The sequence below is a fragment of the Hydractinia symbiolongicarpus genome, chromosome 8 (genome assembly GCF_029227915.1).
Source record: "Hydractinia symbiolongicarpus strain clone_291-10 chromosome 8, HSymV2.1, whole genome shotgun sequence".
NCBI classification, from domain to species: domain Eukaryota; kingdom Metazoa; phylum Cnidaria; class Hydrozoa; order Anthoathecata; family Hydractiniidae; genus Hydractinia; species Hydractinia symbiolongicarpus.
Genome location: NC_079882.1, coordinates 20,694,473 through 20,715,690, shown reverse-complemented (window position 1 = coordinate 20,715,690; position 21,218 = coordinate 20,694,473). Strand labels below are relative to the sequence as shown.

General features: G+C 36.4%; 1 protein-coding gene across 3 annotated transcripts in view; it reads right to left on the bottom strand.

Annotated features, from left to right (window-relative positions):
* LOC130654504 (SCO-spondin-like) overlaps positions 1 to 5,949 on the bottom strand; it is a 51,515-nt gene extending 45,566 nt beyond the window's left edge. The window contains exons 1-2 of one of the 3 annotated variants that reach the window (XM_057457099.1): positions 5,677 to 5,949; positions 67 to 339 (exon numbers count right to left, since the gene is read on the bottom strand). In XM_057457099.1, the coding sequence (XP_057313082.1) occupies positions 67 to 339; positions 5,677 to 5,880 (477 nt within the window). In that variant the 5' untranslated portion in view covers positions 5,881 to 5,949. Of the gene's footprint in view, positions 1 to 66; positions 340 to 2,681; positions 2,724 to 5,676 lie in introns of those variants that run through there. The other 2 variants (XM_057457098.1, XM_057457100.1) reach the window with 2 other exon arrangements.
* Between the last annotated feature and the right edge of the window lie 15,269 nt (positions 5,950 to 21,218).

Sequence of the window (21,218 nt, the reverse complement as noted above, 5' to 3'; positions counted from 1 at the left end):
ATCATGTAGATTATTACTTTATTACGTGACAAGAATAAAATTTTTTAAAAAACAAAAAATCCTTACCGGATAATAACAATGGCCAGGAAACATGTTTCTCCATTCCACTAACAGCATGTAGTTCGCATTAAATTTTGGGATTTCTCGCTGTCTAACTATAACATCTCTTGCAGTTTGAAATTCTTGTGACAGTAAAGATTCTCTTAGTTTTATATCGCCATTACAATGTTCATTAACATCAGCCCAAAATGGTGTAATATATGATAGATGAATTCCACTTGTATCTGCAGGTTGGCTTGCATTAGGGGCGTGGAAAGTAATGAAACCCGACGTTCTAAACTGAGAGATATGTCTGAAAACTTTCTGGGACAATGCATAACTAGCTCTAGGTTACCCTTTGGAGTTAATGTTTACAAAAGGTGAAATTAATACTATTTCGGAAATTTTTTTATCCCTTATAATTCATAGAATATTTATCTAAAATAAAAAATATAAATTTTTGACTGGAAAAAGTTGAGAAAAGAGAAAATATAAAACAACAAACTTTTTTTTTGTCATTTCTTTTCAACAAAATTTAACTTGGTAATTTAAAGTATAAATTAACAGCAACAATTAGTGTCAAGGGATCGAACTTAACCAAATTGGCCAATCCTCTGTCCACTAACATTGACAAGTGAATTTCGACAAATTCAAAATGTGTGAATCACGTAATTACTTGTGGTGGTGAACTTTGAAATTAGCTGTCTTGTCTTAACATTTGTATGTGGTTTGCTTTAAATGCTTGTACTCATAAGTCAGCTACTTAAAAAAAGGTGTTCGATAATTTCTACATCTACCAAGTTTACTATTCTGTGATAAAAATATCACTTTTTGATGCAAAATTTATCTGGCTTTCCTGAAGTATATACCTTTATACAATTTTATTCCACAGTTTAAAAAATATAGACAGTGTACTCAACATGAGTAATAGGTTTATCACATACTCTTAATGAATTCTGGTAGCTGATTTTTAATCACTCCGAGATTTAGTAAATCTTATTAATAGTATTATTAATACTACTAGTCAGTTTGCCCGTGGAAAAATCCACGGGTTCACCCGTTTTTTTCATACATTATGTGTCCCTCGCTACTTGCGGTACCGTTTTGCAGACGGAAAGACATATACGGGTACTATAATATAGAAGTTAGCCAGTGGAAAAATCCATGGGGTCGCCCATCCTTTAAATTAACCCGTTGCAGCAAAGTGGACAAAAATATATCGCATTTGGTATTGGTGCGCATTTTAAAAATTTCGTGTTTCCATTACTGGGCGTGGCTTTCGCGGAAACACAGACAAAATACGGCCATTATTAAAGAGACTAGCCGGGTTCAAAACAACGGGAGTAAGCCACAAGTCAAGGCGTGAGCCGGAAGTGAGCACTCACAGATGGAGGGCTTTAGTACAGATATGAAGTATGTTATAAATTATAGTGTTGCGACTAAAACGTATTTCTCAAAAAATAACTTTCCTGCAACTATAGCTAAATTAAAAACAAAGTCCACAAACCGTTGATACCCCACCATAGCAAAACAATCAGTCAATATTATTTTACCACTCGATAAAACCCGTGGAAAAATCCACTGAGGCAGGATAAAATTGAAAAATAAGCGTCATATAATTTTGATGACGTCAGCAACCCATGCATTCTGAAACGGATTCTAGGACATAGGTTTGGGAAAATCATCCAAATTGGTCCTAGGTGGTCTCTAGTTACCCACACGGTGAAAAATCATTGACGTCACCACCTCGTTTCCAAGTTATTTGCCCTCAAAGTTTTAGATGCACTGTAATGGCTTCATTAATTTAATATAGGATATTGAGTTTAAAGTAGTGTTATTGACGTCGCGCCGTAACGTCAGAAAATTTAGCATATTAGACATGCATTTTTCGGCAACATCAATGGAAAATGAACACATACACTTTGCCTGTCACAGACACACAGACAGACACACTTAGCGATTATATAGATTTTGTTGAATAAGTTTTTGTGAAAGTTAAAAAATGAATCATGACACCGAGCTGAGCGCTTAGTACAGTTAAACAGTGTTGCACAGGCGTATAGGGATAATACACTTTCAAAAAAAACTTTCTCGCAGACTCTTTTTAAATAAAAACACAAGAAAAAGTTCATTGCTAACACCGGGCTGACCGGTTAGTCCAAGTAAACAGTGTTGCACATTCGTACAGCCGTGATTCCCAAGAAAGTTTAAAAATTAACTGTCAGTGTGCTGATCCCTTAGTAAAGGTAAACAGCTTGGAGATGCGCATATGCATAACTACCTTTTTGCAAAAAAAACAGTCTGTTGTTAACACTGGACTAACCGCTTAGTACAGTTAAACAGAGTTGAACAGCTGTAATACCCTTTTACAAAAACGAAAAAATGAAAGCACAGGGAACAGCCTGTCTTTACCCCTCCCTCCAACTAAAACAATTGCTCATCCATTTTATGTGCAGAAAAAGTTTTCAGGAAAATAATAAGAGATGTAGCTATCTAGCTAGCTAGTTAAAAGCATTTAGCATAAGAATCATTGCTTAAGGATATTGTTGTAGCCAAACTGCATTTTTATACTCTCACTTTTTAGCCAAATAGCTAGGTAAATGGCTACATCCTGAACATAAAAATAAATTAGCTAGGATAACCTGCTCTTATAGCATACAGAACAGTAATATTCTGACCCAACTTAGAACACGGCCTGTCTTAAGACGGGACGGACCATCTTTGGACACGGTGGCCCATCTTTCGACTCGGATTGCGAAAACGGCCTGTTTTCAACCGGGACAGCCGGATTATGTACGCATGGTCCGATTATGTTTTTTTGCACTGGTTATGTCGTGGTGACCGGATTATGAACGCTGATATAATGGCTGGCCAGGCAGGCTATGATTGTCATTTTCTTCGAACTTTTGTGAATTAAACATTGTTTGGAAGATAGAACACTCCTAAAAACTAGACATGGCGAAAGAAAAAAGTATCGATGTAATTCTTAGTATAAACTACTCTTGTAGTAAATACATTTCAACATAATATACTTTGAAGTAACTAAATTTCACGGAACCTAAATTATTCTTTTTGCAGGAATTAAGTTTGGTGAAAAGTTATTAAACTTGCAAATCCCAAAATTTAGTATTTGCCACGAAATTTCGTTTCATTTGAGAACAACAACAGCTGCTACTAGGGCTATTTGCTTGTCGGAAGTGACGACAAATGATATAAAAGCGGTGGGCATTGATTATATTTGTTCTATAAGTCTCGAATAATATTTGACTGTCATACATAAGCCGGCCTTCCCCGATTATGTTCGTTCTATAATAAGTGAGAAATAATATTACACTGTCGTATATAAACTGGCCTGCCCTCATTATGTTCCTTTTATAAGTGCTAAATAATACTTTTTGAGTAATAAGCCGGCCTGTCCTGATTATGTTGCCCTGCTTATGTATTTTCTGCCCTGTTCTTAACTGGAGCAAGCTGCCGTACTTAATCAGGCCAATGTATGTTCTTTAACCGGGCAGAACAGGAGGACCAACTTGCAGCATGGCGTTAAAAGATGTTTGCATACTTCAAGACCTTTTATTTAACGTAAACTAACTCCAAAAAAATGAAATGCTGCAACTTTTGCCGAGGTATTGTTGTATATGGCTAGCTGAGATTAAATCGAGTTATGCATTTCAAGATTGTTGTGGGTAGCAAAAGCAACACTACTTGGCAACTCGTGCAAGACCATATCTGCGAATGCATTTTAAAAAGCAGTTAAAGACTTTCTTGTTGAATGATTGGAGATGTTTGTGTGCTCAATGACTAGTCAAATAATTATTACACAGATATCAAAATATAACATTTAGCTATCTCAGTGTAATTTTATATTATATATATTCGAAGGTATACAGCTATAGCTAAGCTGTTGTTTAAGCTATTTTGCTATGTTTAATTTTCAATATAATCTTTGATGGAATTATTGCAACTTGACCTATTATGTAACTTGAGAGTGGAAATCGTTTCGGCTGGGGCATCCATGATTGAAATATTTTGTTATAAATTCAAGAAACAGAAAGATTATGAAATTGATTTAAAGAAATATTATAAGTTAATTTATATTTTATGTGATCAGTATCACCATTTTTCTTAAGCAGTATCGGCAGAGTCCTAAGATCCCATTTGAGTACAGTTGAGTCTGTCCCATCTGATGATACGACTTTTAAAAGCAAGAGATTCCTTCGTCAATAGTTGGGCCTGTACCAACTTAAGACGTGTTTGCATACATTTGTCCAAAGTTGGGCCGGGCCCGTCAATAGATGGGCCATCCCGATTGTGAACGCACCGACCCGTCTTTTGACGGGCCAGTCCCGCGTCCAAAGTTGGGCCGGTGTCCGTAATTGGGTCAGAACAGTAATAAGTAAGGCTATAGATGGCTAGCTAGCCAGCAAATCTTTCGTTCCTAGCCAAAAATCCAAAACTCGTGCCTTTAAACCCGTGGAAAAATCCACGGGGTCGCCCGTCCTTTATATATCGCATTTCGTGTTTCTGTAACAGGACGCGGTTTTCGCGGACAGACAGACAAAATACGGCTATTATTGAAGAGGCTAGTCGTTAGTCCGTGGAAAAATCCACGAGGTCGCCCGTCGCGTTTGCCCGTCCTTTAAATTTACCCGACGCAACAAAGTGGACAAAAATATATCGCATTTGGTTTTTTTGTGCGCATTTTAAAAATTTCGTGTTTCCGTTACTGCACGCGGGTTTCGCTGACAGACAGACAAAATACGGCTATTATTAAAGAGATTATTTACCCAGCCTCTTCAGCTTCTATAGGTACAGTTATCAAAGAGAGTCTTTTGAAGGGGGTCCTACTGCATTTAAAGCTCCTATTTGAGATACGGAAGGCGTGCAAGCGCAACAACCGCTAAATTAGACAACCGCGTAAAATATCAATCCTATTCTCGTTCTGAACGTTGAGCAGAAAGAATCGATTCACACTTGTATAGTCTCTGGAAAGACTTGGTCGAGGCTTGAAACCAAGACATTTCTCATTGAAGGCGAACGCTCTACCACAGCCAGGAAGTTTTAATCTGATTTTTACAGTTTTAAAAGGACTTGTCATATTTTTATTTAATTGGCGCCTCAATAAGTTTATTTATATTGCAGTTAAATAGGTACAATGTCATTCAAAATGTGATAGTAATAACTAGTCGTTAGCCCGTGGAAAATCCACGGGTTCGCTCGCCCTTCAAATTAGCCTGTCACAACAAAATGGATAAAAATATATCGCATTTGATATTCCTGTTTCCGTAGTGAGATTTTCTGACTCAGCAGAGGGTCCGCGCAGAGACAGACAAAATACGGCTGTTATTAAAGAGATTGCTGAAAATATCCTTATGCTGATCTCCTGAAAAATATAAACGAAATAATAGAAATTATTGCTGATAATCATTATTCAAAGCATGAAATTTATTTGACCGTGACGGACATCGTTCATTTTAAATTTTATGAATTAGAAATTAACACTAGGAAGTCATTGTGTAGGGCAGTTTATTTCCTGCTCAAAACTCCAGCCGACTCTCTTATCCCTGTGTTAATAGCGTGAAATCAATGTTTGACTGAATGTTACAAAAACAAATAACGCAACACATAAAGACTTACGTAAAATCTGTTAACATTGTTCCCAAATACTGGAAATGGTAATTTCGGCACGACTGCAGCTAAGCTAGCATCTTCTGTACGTTTTAAGCTGCGTGTTTTTTCCTTGTTAATGTCAAATACTACTCTGCCTTCGCAAACATTGATGACTAAAGGAATTACTAGAAGATATGGAACACAACACAAAAGTCTCTCTCTTGTACACATATCTGGTCAGTTTCTTTGTTTTCAGATGAATTTTTCATGAGTAATAGTGCTAATATCAATTCAAATATTCTTGCAACGAAACTATCTGACATAAATAGTTACTGAATATAATGCCCATTCTGATTGCTGTTAGCGTCATGTCTGAAAGTGTTTTGTGTCAACCTTTTTTTAATTTCAATTGTATGGATTACATACACAATACCAATACCAGTTTCCGTGGAAACTGGTATTAGGATTGTTTTGTTCTTCAATTACGTGCTTGTACGTTAAAGTTTAACTCACTAAATCATTTCCAAATGCGTTTAATGTCTACGGTGGAGAAAGAGATGTTTATTGAAGCTGCATTTATTTTTTGTTATCATTAGCAACGTTTTAAAAGGCTTATTTCAAATTTCAAATAAAATAATGTTTTTAGCAAATAATCTTTATTCAAATTTGCAGAAGATCACCTTTTAAACTTCTTTAGTGGTATCAACTAACCATAGTTACCTGGAATGCGCCTGGAATGCTGTTTTGAGCATCGTAAAGATACTGCTTGGAAAGACATATACGGGTATTATAATATAGAAGTTAGCCAGTGGAAAAATCCATGGGGTCGCCCATCCTTTAAATTAACCCGTTGCAGCAAAGTGGACAAAAATATATCGCATTTGGTATTGGTGCGCATTTTAAAAATTTCGTGTTTCCATTACTGGGCGTGGCTTTTGCGGAAACACAGACAAAATACGGCCATTATTAAAGAGACTAGCCGGGTTCAAAACAACGGGAGTAAGCCACAAGTCAAGGCGTGAGCCGGAAGTGAGCACTCACAGATGGAGGGCTTTAGTACAGATATGAAGTATGTTATAAATTATAGTGTTGCGACTAAAACGTATTTCTCAAAAAATAACTTTCCTGCAACTATAGCTAAAATAAAAACAAAGTGCACAAACCGTTGATACCCCACCATAGCAAAACAATCAGTCAATATTATTTTACCACTCGATAAAACCCGTGGAAAAATCCACTGAGGCAGGATAAAATTGAAAAATAAGCGTCATATAATTTTGATGACGTCAGCAACCCATGCATTCTGAAACGGATTCTAGGACATAGGTTTGGGAAAATCATCCAAATTGGTCCTAGGTGGTCTCTAGTTACCCACACGGTGAAAAATCATTGACGTCACCACCTCGTTTCCAAGTTATTTGCCCTCAAAGTTTTAGATGCACTGTAATGGCTTCATTAATTTAATATAGGATATTGAGTTTAAAGTAGTGTTATTGACGTCGCGCCGTAACGTCAGAAAATTTAGCATATTAGACATGCATTTTTCGGCAACATCAATGGAAAATGAACACATACACTTTGCCTGTCACAGACACACAGACAGACACACTTAGCGATTATATAGATTTTGTTGAATAAGTTTTTGTGAAAGTTAAAAAATGAATCATGACACCGAGCTGAGCGCTTAGTACAGTTAAACAGTGTTGCACAGGCGTATAGGGATAATACACTTTCAAAAAAAACTTTCTCGCAGACTCTTTTTAAATAAAAACACAAGAAAAAGTTCATTGCTAACACCGGGCTGACCGGTTAGTCCAAGTAAACAGTGTTGCACATTCGTACAGCCGTGATTCCCGAGAAAGTTTAAAAATTAACTGTCAGTGTGCTGATCCCTTAGTAAACAGCTTGGAGATGCGCATATGCATAACTACCTTTTTGCAAAAAAAACAGTCTGTTGTTAACACTGGACTAACCGCTTAGTACAGTTAAACAGAGTTGAACAGCTGTAATACCCTTTTACAAAAACGAAAAAATGAAAGCACAGGGAACAGCCTGTCTTTACCCCTCCAACTAAAACAATTGCTCATCCATTTTATGTGCAGAAAAAGTTTTCAGGAAAATAATAAGAGATGTAGCTATCTAGCTAGCTAGCTAAAAGCATTTAGCATAAGAATCATTGCTTAAGGATATTGTTGTAGCCAAACTGCATTTTTATACTCTCACTTTTTAGCCAAATAGCTAGGTAAATGGCTACATCCTGAACATAAAAATAAATTAGCTAGGATAACCTGCTCTTATAGCATACAGAACAGTAATATTCTGACCCAACTTAGAACACGGCCTGTCTTAAGACGGGACGGACCATCTTTGGACACGGTGGCCCATCTTTCGACTCGGATTGCGAAAACGGCCTGTTTTCAACCGGGACAGCCGGATTATGTACGCATGGTCCGATTATGTTTTTTTGCACTGGTTATGTCGTGGTGACCGGATTATGAACGCTGATATAATGGCTGGCCAGGCAGGCTATGATTGTCATTTTCTTCGAACTTTTGTGAATTAAACATTGTTTGGAAGATAGAACACTCCTAAAAACTAGACATGGCGAAAGAAAAAAGTATCGATGTAATTCTTAGTATAAACTACTCTTGTAGTAAATACATTTCAACATAATATACTTTGAAGTAACTAAATTTCACGGAACCTAAATTATTCTTTTTGCAGGAATTAAGTTTGGTGAAAAGTTATTAAACTTGCAAATCCCAAAATTTAGTATTTGCCACGAAATTTCGTTTCATTTGAGAACAACAACAGCTGCTACTAGGGCTATTTGCTTGTCGGAAGTGACGACAAATGATATAAAAGCGGTGGGCATTGATTATATTTGTTCTATAAGTCTCGAATAATATTTGACTGTCATACATAAGCCGCCCTCCCCGATTATGTTCGTTCTATAATAAGTGAGAAATAATATTACACTGTCGTATATAAACTGGCCTGCCCTCATTATGTTCCTTTTATAAGTGCTAAATAATATTTTTTGAGTAATAAGCCGGCCTGTCCTGATTATGTTGCCCTGCTTATGTATTTTCTGCCCTGTTCTTAACTGGAGCAAGCTGCCGTACTTAATCAGGCCAATGTATGTTCTTTAACCGGGCAGAACAGGAAGACCAACTTGCAGCATGGCGTTAAAAGATGTTTGCATACTTCAAGACCTTTTATTTAACGTAAACTAACTCCAAAAAAATGAAATGCTGCAACTTTTTCCGAGGTATTGTTGTATATGGCTAGCTGAGATTAAATCGAGTTATGCATTTCAAGATTGTTGTGGGTAGCAAAAGCAACACTACTTGGCAACTCGTGCAAGACCATATCTGCGAATGCATTTTAAAAAGCAGTTAAAGACTTTCTTGTTGAATAATTGGAGATGTTTGTGTGCTTAATGACTAGTCAAATAATTATTACACAGATATCAAAATATAACATTTAGCTATCTCAGTGTAATTTTATATTATATATATTCGAAGGTATACAGCTATAGCTAAGCTGTTGTTTAAGCTATTTTGCTATGTTTAATTTTCAATATAATCTTTGATGGAATTATTGCAACTTGACCTATTATGTAACTTGAGAGCGGAAATCGTTTCGGCTGGGGCATCCATGATTGAAATATTTTGTTATAAATTCAAGAAACAGAAAGATTATGAAATTGATTTAAAGAAATATTATAAGTTAATTTATATTTTATGTGATCAGTATCACCAATTTTCTTAAGCAGTATCGGCAGAGTCCTAAGATCCCATTTGAGTACAGTTGAGTCTGTCCCATCTGATGATACGACTTTTAAAAGCAAGAGATTCCTTCGTCAATAGTTGGGCCTGTACCAACTTAAGACGTGTTTGCATACATTTGTCCAAAGTTGGGCCGGGCCCGTCAATAGATGGGCCATCCCGATTGTGAACGCACCGACCCGTCTTTTGACGGGCCAGTCCCGCGTCCAAAGTTGGGCCGGTGTCCGTAATTGGGTCAGAACAGTAATAAGTAAGGCTATAGATGGCTAGCTAGCCAGCAAATCTTTCGTTCCTAGCCAAAAATCCAAAACTCGTGCCTTTAAACCCGTGGAAAAATCCACGGGGTCGCCCGTCCTTTATATATCGCATTTCGTGTTTCTGTAACAGGACGCGGTTTTCGCGGACAGACAGACAAAATACGGCTATTATTGAAGAGGCTAGTCGTTAGTCCGTGGAAAAATCCACGAGGTCACCTGTCGCGTTTGCTCGTCCTTTAAATTTACCCGTCGCAACAAAGTGGATAAAAATATATCGCATTTGATATTCGTGCGCATTTTAAAAATTTCATGTTTCCGTTGTTACGGGACGCCGCTTTCGCGGACACACAGACAGACGACGGCTACTATTAAAGAGACTAGTCGTTAGCCTGGGAAAAAATCCACGGGGTCGCCCGTCCTTTAAATTTACCCGACGGAACAAAGTGGACAAAAATATATCGCATTTGGTTTTTTGTGCGCATTTTAAAAATTTCGTGTTTCCGTTACTGCACGCGGGTTTCGCGGACAGACAGACAAAATACGGCTATTATTAAAGAGATTATTTACCCAGCCTCTTCAGCTTCTATAGGAACAGTTATCAAAGAGAGTCTTTTGAAGGGGGTCCTACTGCATTTAAAGCTCCTATTTGAGATACGGAAGGCGTGCGAGCGCAACAACCGCTAAATTAGACAACCGCGTAAAATATCAATCCTATTCTCGTTCTGAACGTTGAGCAGAAAGAATCGATTCACACTTGTATAGTCTCTGGAAAGACTTGGTCGAGGCTTGAAACCAAGACCTTTCTCATTGAAGGCGAACGCTCTACCACAGCCAGGAAGTTTTAATCTGATTTTTACAGTTTTAAAAGGACTTGTCATATTTTTATTTAATTGGCGCCTCAATAAGTTTATTTATATTGCAGTTAAATAGGTACAATGTCATTCAAAATGTGATAGTAATAACTAGTCGTTAGCCCGTGGAAAATCCACGGGTTCGCTCGCCCTTCAAATTAGCCTGTCACAACAAAATGGATAAAAATATATCGCATTTGATATTCCTGTTTCCGTAGTGAGATTTTCTGACTAAGCAGAGGGTCCGCGCAGAGACAGACAAAATACGGCTGTTATTAAAGAGATTGCTGAAAATATCCTTATGCTGATCTCCTGAAAAATATAAACGAAATAATAGAAATTATTGCTGATAATCATTATTCAAAGCATGAAATTTATTTGACCGTGACGGACATCGTTCATTCTAAATTTTATGAATTAGAAATTAACACTAGGAAGTCATTGTGTAGGGCAGTTTATTTCCTGCTCAAAACTCCAGCCGACTCTCTAATCCCTGTGTTAATAGCGTGAATTCAATGTTTGACTGAATGTTACAAAAACAAATAACGCAACACATAAAGACTTACGTAAAATCTGTTAACATTGTTCCCAAATACTGGAAATGGTAATTTCGGCACGACTGCAGCTAAGCTAGCATCTTCTGTACGTTTTAAGCTGCGTGTTTTTTCCTTGTTAATGTCAAATACTACTCTGCCTTCGCAAACATTGATGACTAAAGGAATTACTAGAAGATATGGAACACAACACAAAAGTCTCTCTCTTGTACACATATCTGGTCAGTTTCTTTGTTTTCAGATGAATTTTTCATGAGTAATAGTGCTAATATCAATTCAAATATTCTTGCAACGAAACTATCTGACATAAATAGTTACTGAATATAATGCCCATTCTGATTGCTGTTAGCGTCATGTCTGAAAGTGTTTTGTGTCAACCTTTTTTTAATTTCAATTGTATGGATTACATACACAATACCAATACCAGTTTCCGTGGAAACTGGTATTAGGATTGTTTTGTTCTTCAATTACGTGCTTGTACGTTAAAGTTTAACTCACTAAATCATTTCCAAATGCGTTTAATGTCTACGGTGGAGAAAGAGATGTTTATTGCAGCTGCATTTATTTTTTGTTATCATTAGCAACGTTTTAAAAGGCTTATTTCAAATTTCAAATAAAATAATGTTTTTAGCAAATAATCTTTATTCAAATTTGCAGAAGATCACCTTTTAAACTTCTTTAGTGGTATCAACTAACCATAGTTACCTGGAATGCGCCTGGAATGCTGTTTTGAGCATCGTAAAGATACTGCTTGGAAAGACATATACGGGTATTATAATATAGAAGTTAGCCAGTGGAAAAATCCATGGGGTCGCCCATCCTTTAAATTAACCCGTTGCAGCAAAGTGGACAAAAATATATCGCATTTGGTATTGGTGCGCATTTTAAAAATTTCGTGTTTCCATTACTGGGCGTGGCTTTCGCGGAAACACAGACAAAATACGGCCATTATTAAAGAGACTAGCCGGGTTCAAAACAACGGGAGTAAGCCACAAGTCAAGGAAGTGAGCACTCACAGATGGAGGGCTTTAGTACAGATATGAAGTATGTTATAAATTATAGTGTTGCGACTAAAACGTATTTCTCAAAAAATAACTTTCCTGCAACTATAGCTAAAATAAAAACAAAGTCCACAAACCGTTGATACCCCACCATAGCAAAACAATCAGTCAATATTATTTTACCACTCGATAAAACCCGTGGAAAAATCCACTGAGGCAGGATAAAATTGAAAAATAAGCGTCATATAATTTTGATGACGTCAGCAACCCATGCATTCTGAAACGGATTCTAGGACATAGGTTTGGGAAAATCATCCAAATTGGTCCTAGGTGGTCTCTAGTTACCCACACGGTGAAAAATCATTGACGTCACCACCTCGTTTCCAAGTTATTTGCCCTCAAAGTTTTAGATGCACTGTAATGGCTTCATTAATTTAATATAGGATATTGAGTTTAAAGTAGTGTTATTGACGTCGCGCCGTAACGTCAGAAAATTTAGCATATTAGACATGCATTTTTCGGCAACATCAATGGAAAATGAACACATACACTTTGCCTGTCACAGACACACAGACAGACACACTTAGCGATTATATAGATTTTGTTGAATAAGTTTTTGTGAAAGTTAAAAAATGAATCATGACACCGAGCTGAGCGCTTAGTACAGTTAAACAGTGTTGCACAGGCGTATAGGGATAATACACTTTCAAAAAAAACTTTCTCGCAGACTCTTTTTAAATAAAAACACAAGAAAAAGTTCATTGCTAACACCGGGCTGACCGGTTAGTCCAAGTAAACAGTGTTGCACATTCGTACAGCCGTGATTCCCGAGAAAGTTTAAAAATTAACTGTCAGTGTGCTGATCCCTTAGTAAAGGTAAACAGCTTGGAGATGCGCATATGCATAACTACCTTTTTGCAAAAAAAACAGTCTGTTGTTAACACTGGACTAACCGCTTAGTACAGTTAAACAGAGTTGAACAGCTGTAATACCCTTTTACAAAAACGAAAAAATGAAAGCACAGGGAACAGCCTGTCTTTACCCCTCCAACTAAAACAATTGCTCATCCATTTTATGTGCAGAAAAAGTTTTCAGGAAAATAATAAGAGATGTAGCTATCTAGCTAGCTAGCTAAAAGCATTTAGCATAAGAATCATTGCTTAAGGATATTGTTGTAGCCAAACTGCATTTTTATACTCTCACTTTTTAGCCAAATAGCTAGGTAAATGGCTACATCCTGAACATAAAAATAAATTAGCTAGGATAACCTGCTCTTATAGCATACAGAACAGTAATATTCTGACCCAACTTAGAACACGGCCTGTCTTAAGACGGGACGGACCATCTTTGGACACGGTGGCCCATCTTTCGACTCGGATTGCGAAAACGGCCTGTTTTCAACCGGGACAGCCGGATTATGTACGCATGGTCCGATTATGTTTTTTTGCACTGGTTATGTCGTGGTGACCGGATTATGAACGCTGATATAATGGCTGGCCAGGCAGGCTATGATTGTCATTTTCTTCGAACTTTTGTGAATTAAACATTGTTTGGAAGATAGAACACTCCTAAAAACTAGACATGGCGAAAGAAAAAAGTATCGATGTAATTCTTAGTATAAACTACTCTTGTAGTAAATACATTTCAACATAATATACTTTGAAGTAACTAAATTTCACGGAACCTAAATTATTCTTTTTGCAGGAATTAAGTTTGGTGAAAAGTTATTAAACTTGCAAATCCCAAAATTTAGTATTTGCCACGAAATTTCGTTTCATTTGAGAACAACAACAGCTGCTACTAGGGCTATTTGCTTGTCGGAAGTGACGACAAATGATATAAAAGCGGTGGGCATTGATTATATTTGTTCTATAAGTCTCGAATAATATTTGACTGTCATACATAAGCCGCCCTCCCCGATTATGTTCGTTCTATAATAAGTGAGAAATAATATTACACTGTCGTATATAAACTGGCCTGCCCTCATTATGTTCCTTTTATAAGTGCTAAATAATATTTTTTGAGTAATAAGCCGGCCTGTCCTGATTATGTTGCCCTGCTTATGTATTTTCTGCCCTGTTCTTAACTGGAGCAAGCTGCCGTACTTAATCAGGCCAATGTATGTTCTTTAACCGGGCAGAACAGGAAGACCAACTTGCAGCATGGCGTTAAAAGATGTTTGCATACTTCAAGACCTTTTATTTAACGTAAACTAACTCCAAAAAAATGAAATGCTGCAACTTTTGCCGAGGTATTGTTGTATATGGCTAGCTGAGATTAAATCGAGTTATGCATTTCAAGATTGTTGTGGGTAGCAAAAGCAACACTACTTGGCAACTCGTGCAAGACCATATCTGCGAATGCATTTTAAAAAGCAGTTAAAGACTTTCTTGTTGAATGATTGGAGATGTTTGTGTGCTTAATGACTAGTCAAATAATTATTACACAGATATCAAAATATAACATTTAGCTATCTCAGTGTAATTTTATATTATATATATTCGAAGGTATACAGCTATAGCTAAGCTGTTGTTTAAGCTATTTTGCTATGTTTAATTTTCAATATAATCTTTGATGGAATTATTGCAACTTGACCTATTATGTAACTTGAGAGCGGAAATCGTTTCGGCTGGGGCATCCATGATTGAAATATTTTGTTATAAATTCAAGAAACAGAAAGATTATGAAATTGATTTAAAGAAATATTATAAGTTAATTTATATTTTATGTGATCAGTATCACCATTTTTCATAAGCTGTATCGGCAGAGTCCTAAGATCCCATTTGAGTACAGTTGAGTCTGTCTCATCTGATGATACGACTTTTAAAAGCAAGAGATTCCTTCGTCAATAGTTGGGCGGCCTGTACCAACTTAAGACGTGTTTGCATACATTTGTCCAAAGTTGGGCCGGGCCCGTCAATAGATGGGCCATCCCGATTGTGAACGCACCGACCCGTCTTTTGACGGGCCAGTCCCGCGTCCAAAGTTGGGCCGGTGTCCGTAATTGGGTCAGAACAGTAATAAGTAAGGCTATAGATGACTAGCTAGCCAGCAAATCTTTCGTTCCTAGCCAAAAATCCAAAACTCGTGCCTTTAAACCCGTGGAAAAATCCACGGGGTCGCCCGTCCTTTATATATCGCATTTCGTGTTTCTGTAACAGGACGCGGTTTTCGCGGACAGACAGACAAAATACGGCTATTATTGAAGAGGCTAGTCGTTAGTCCGTGGAAAAATCCACGAGGTCACCCGTCGCGTTTGCTCGTCCTTTAAATTTACCCGTCGCAACAAAGTGGATAAAAATATATCGCATTTGATATTCGTGCGCATTTTAAAAATTTCATGTTTCCGTTGTTACGGGACGCCGCTTTCGCGGACACACAGACAGACGACGGCTACTATTAAAGAGACTAGTCGTTAGCCTGGGAAAAAATCCACGGGGTCGCCCGTCCTTTAAATTTACCCGACGCAACAAAGTGGACAAAAATATATCGCATTTGGTTTTTTGTGCGCATTTTAAAAATTTCGTGTTTCCGTTACTGCACGCGGGTTTCGCGGACAGACAGACAAAATACGGCTATTATTAAAGAGATTATTTACCCAGCCTCTTCAGCTTCTATAGGAACAGTTATCAAAGAGAGTCTTTTGAAGGGGGTCCTACTGCATTTAAAGCTCCTATTTGAGATACGGAAGGCGTGCGAGCGCAACAACCGCTAAATTAGACAACCGCGTAAAATATCAATCCTATTCTCGTTCTGAACGTTGAGCAGAAAGAATCGATTCACACTTGTATAGTCTCTGGAAAGACTTGGTCGAGGCTTGAAACCAAGACCTTTCTCATTGAAGGCGAACGCTCTACCACAGCCAGGAAGTTTTAATCTGATTTTTACAGTTTTAAAAGGACTTGTCATATTTTTATTTAATTGGCGCCTCAATAAGTTTATTTATATTGCAGTTAAATAGGTACAATGTCATTCAAAATGTGATAGTAATAACTAGTCGTTAGCCCGTGGAAAATCCACGGGTTCGCTCGCCCTTCAAATTAGCCTGTCACAACAAAATGGATAAAAATATATCGCATTTGATATTCCTGTTTCCGTAGTGAGATTTTCTGACTAAGCAGAGGGTCCGCGCAGAGACAGACAAAATACGGCTGTTATTAAAGAGATTGCTGAAAATATCCTTATGCTGATCTCCTGAAAAATATAAACGAAATAATAGAAATTATTGCTGATAATCATTATTCAAAGCATGAAATTTATTTGACCGTGACGGACATCGTTCATTCTAAATTTTATGAATTAGAAATTAACACTAGGAAGTCATTGTGTAGGGCAGTTTATTTCCTGCTCAAAACTCCAGCCGACTCTCTAATCCCTGTGTTAATAGCGTGAATTCAATGTTTGACTGAATGTTACAAAAACAAATAACGCAACACATAAAGACTTACGTAAAATCTGTTAACATTGTTCCCAAATACTGGAAATGGTAATTTCGGCACGACTGCAGCTAAGCTAGCATCTTCTGTACGTTTTAAGCTGCGTGTTTTTTCCTTGTTAATGTCAAATACTACTCTGCCTTCGCAAACATTGATGACTAAAGGAATTACTAGAAGATATGGAACACAACACAAAAGTCTCTCTCTTGTACACATATCTGGTCAGTTTCTTTGTTTTCAGATGAATTTTTCATGAGTAATAGTGCTAATATCAATTCAAATATTCTTGCAACGAAACTATCTGACATAAATAGTTACTGAATATAATGCCCATTCTGATTGCTGTTAGCGTCATGTCTGAAAGTGTTTTGTGTCAACCTTTTTTTAATTTCAATTGTATGGATTACATACACAATACCAATACCAGTTTCCGTGGAAACTGGTATTAGGATTGTTTTGTTCTTCAATTACGTGCTTGTACGTTAAAGTTTAACTCACTAAATCATTTCCAAATGCGTTTAATGTCTACGGTGGAGAAAGAGATGTTTATTGCAGCTGCATTTATTTTTTGTTATCATTAGCAACGTTTTAAAAGGCTTATTTCAAATTTCAAATAAAATAATGTTTTTAGCAAATAATCTTTATTCAAATTTGCAGAAGATCACCTTTTAAACTTCTTTAGTGGTATCAACTAACCATAGTTACCTGGAATGCGCCTGGAATGCTGTTTTGAGCATCGTAAAGATACTGCTTGGCAATGAACAAAATTCGATACACGGTTCAACTAAGGAACGTTCATTGTGGCGACCGGACCCCGCTTAATGCTAAAATGTGTAACCGTTCAAATGTTGGTAAAAAATTTTGCACAATATGATATCACCCTCCCCCTTTCCCAGGCCAGAATTGGGGAAAGTCATTTGAATTTTGGATAATGAACGAAATTGAAATTGCGCTATCAGAAAGCTATCAACTTTGTTTCATGTATCGTGTAGTAACAAATGTGGAGGCGCGTGTGGCCCTTGTTCGACAATGTCTCGGAGGTGGTCATTTGAGTAAGGAATGTACCAGCGAGTTTAAATGCAATAAATGTGGAAAAGACACCATGATTTGTAAGGGAATGCTGTTAACCAAGTCCGGGAACAACACCCTGGTGGAAGAGAAATAACTGCAACCCATGCTTCTGCGAAAAACAAAAATTCCTTGTCCTTCTTCAAACGGGCAGTCTATTCTCTTACATTACCAAAGAGTTAAGAGACAATTTAAATTTGAAAACAGTGCGAAAGGAAAAATTGTTAATCAAAACATTTGGAAATCCAAGAGGGAAACTACAAACACTCGAAGTTAAACTACGTGTGAAACATAAAAATAACGGTGGATCGACATACATAACAGCGTTGTGTGTTGAACAGATTTGTTCCCCCATAAAAAATTAAAACACAACAGAAACTTTGAATTCTAATAAATACCTAAACAATCTCAAATTAGAGGACAGTGAGTTCAATGCTATTATGAAGGTGGACATATTAATTGGAATTGATTTTTATTATTCATTTGTGTCAGGTCGAGATGTTGGGGGTTCTAAAGGTCCTGTTGTCATAGAATCGTTGTTGGGTTGGATTTTGTCAGGTTAGAGTGGGTTATCTGTACCATTTTATAGACGGGTCATTTAAACATTTATTCCATGCATCAGTTGGATCAGACGATTGTGTCATGCATCAATTCAAGAAAAGGACATCCAGTTCAATGGATGTCGTTACGTAACAAAACTACCATTCAAACCAGATCATGAAATGTTGTCAGACAGTTTTAGCATCGCAGCAAAGCGCTTAAAAGGATTGTTAAAAAGAGTGAATTAAAGCGAAAAAATGGTACTGTATATAGAAACTCATCCTTGTATCATGCTATAAAAACAAATAGCTTAACATCCCTCAATCAAAGCTATTGGATGATAAACAAACCAATCTACCATTTGTGATTGTCGCTGATGATGCCTTTCCGTTAACTGTTAATATGATGGAGCCTTATCCACAGCGCAACTTATAAAAATAAAAACGAATTTTTAATTACCGCTTGTCCTGTGCCCGTAGAATAGTTGAAAACGCTTTTGGAATATTATCAAATAGATTTCCAGTGTTTTTGCCGCCTTTGAAAATTTGCCCTGAAAAAGCTAAAAAGGTGGTAATGGCAGTATGTGCACTGCACAACTATTTGAGCTCACAACGAGTTACCAATGTTTTAGGGTGTAGCAACTTATCAAATAATGCAAATCAAAATCAACCCATTGGGTCATGGGTACTTTTGGGGCGGCAGTCTTCAAATAACTACTCTGTAGAAGCTAACGAAGTGAGAGATCAGTTTTGTTTAGATTTTACTGGGTACGGGAGCGTATCTTGGCAGAAAAGTTGTATTCGAAACATTTGAAAAACACAGCGTAAAACTCTATCGGATACAGACCTCGTGTTCGCTTGATATCGACTGTGTAAAGGCATTACACAGTGCGTACCCTGAGAATCCAGGGTCTGTATTCGGTGGAGATTTACGCTTTGGGCATATTGTTTTTATATAAGTAGAAATAAAAAACTTACAAGAGTTGAAACTGTTTTTCTTGGACATATATCCCTTAAAAATTCTAGCGATTTAAGGTGCGGCCATTCTGAGACAAATTTGCTGTTGGTTCCTGCACCACTTTTAGGAGATTCTCTTTCTTTTGACAGTTCTTTGCTATAACAAGTTCTCGGGTTTTTTACATCTTTGCGAAAATAAACTTGAAGGATATAGGAGGATAATGTTTAATAAAATCAATTGTGGAGGACAGCTCAATATTTCAGTGAAAAATCGACGTTATCTACTCGTCAATAATTATGCGTCGCATTATTTCGTTGTCGACTTTCACAATATTCACCACTCTTGCAGGTTTTATCATTTTTAATCTTCATAACTTAGGTAAAATACTGCTAGAATCGGTCGAAAGTGGCAGTATTTTTTGTTAAAAGCAAATGATTGGGGTAAAAAAAGAGATAATACACGAAATATTGAGTTTTGAACCAAATCTTTGGCATTTTTATTCTTGTATTTTTCGGTTTTGACGTTCCGGAGGACTTCTTCAAACATCCATTCACTGATAAAAATATCGTTACATTCTTTTTTGAAGACATGTTTTTTAAAACGTCTTCTAGTAATGTTTACTTTTCATATAGAAACTCACATTTTTCAGAACGCACATTTGATGTACAGATTTTAAGCATTTTTATTGGTTAAAAACCTTTCGATAAATCGAAAAAGTTAAACTGGTCTGACTTTTTCAAAATCGAATTCGACAAGTCCGAACATGCCGAAAGTATACGATTTTTACGACACACGATCCAATTTGTCGAATGCGATTAATCGAATCGTTTGTTTTTATTTATGATTTTATAAAACAGGAGAACTATTAAGAAATATAATGAATATGTTTGTGAAATATACTGAATCATTAACCAGAAAAAAAGAATGATTTGAAATTATTGGCTATTGTAAATTCTTTCCCCAAATCATATTTTTGGGGGGGGTGGTCTTAAAATAGTAAATACTAATTTTTATCGAGTATTAACTTTCAGAAATAATTTTAAATGTTTCGCTGGAATTAATTTTGGCGAGTATTGTAAAAATAATGAAGCATTTTTTGACAGTTTACTGCATGATCCTTTGTGATTTTCGTGTCAGCATTCATTTTTTCTTTGTGTTAATGAAATCTCTAAGATAAAATTTTATGAATTATTGGGATTTTGCAACTTTTTGCAGGTATCAATTTTTTTGCAAATAGAATTTTTGTAAAAAAGGCAGGTATTTTCAAATGTATGTTTCCAACTAAAAAAAATATAAATTTAAATTTACAAAATGTAAACTTTCTAAATATAAATTCTAACTATATATACATTTCCTTATAATTTTATTACATTCCAATAAATGTAAAAAAGCACTGTTTATGGTAAGTGTGAGTGAAAGTCACCGTATACCATCCATATTATGTGATTATCTAAACAGATAGTTCTGGCGTGATATTCCAACTCCACTTTTTTTAGACTACACACCATCTTTTAAAACAATTGGGTAAAAATGCTGAAGAATATATCAAAACAAGATTGAACAAAAAGTTAATGTACAGAATTACTTTCAAAGCCTCTTTTATGATAAAAATGGTATATAGTACTACCTGCAGACTTTACACTGACATACCTAATGGCTGGTTTAAATATATATTTTTCAACTGCTCCAAAAGCTACAAAAACTTGGTGTTGATCTGTGAAGGAGAGTATATGAGGCAAGAAAATTGTTTTTTATTTAATGACAAAGATAAAAAAAGATAAATGTCCTCACGGCACTAAATTTCTCATTGGAGAACTACCCCAATGTTGCTCGAGCTGCTTATCTGTAAATTACAGCAGTCAAGGTGTCAGTGAAAGAGATTTTATGACATATAATAGATTCTAAAGGCTGAGAATATGTGAGATAGCCAAGCAGTTTTGTCAGCAAAACAAAAATAGATGGCAAGAGAAGTAAAATCACATAATTCGACATTCACTTAATATGAATGGTAATATTGTCTTTAAATGGATTTACATATAAACTGGTTGGCATAGGGTAGAAAATGTGAGGTAAAAAAATAATGTAGCTACAAAGAAATAAAGTATACAAAAGGT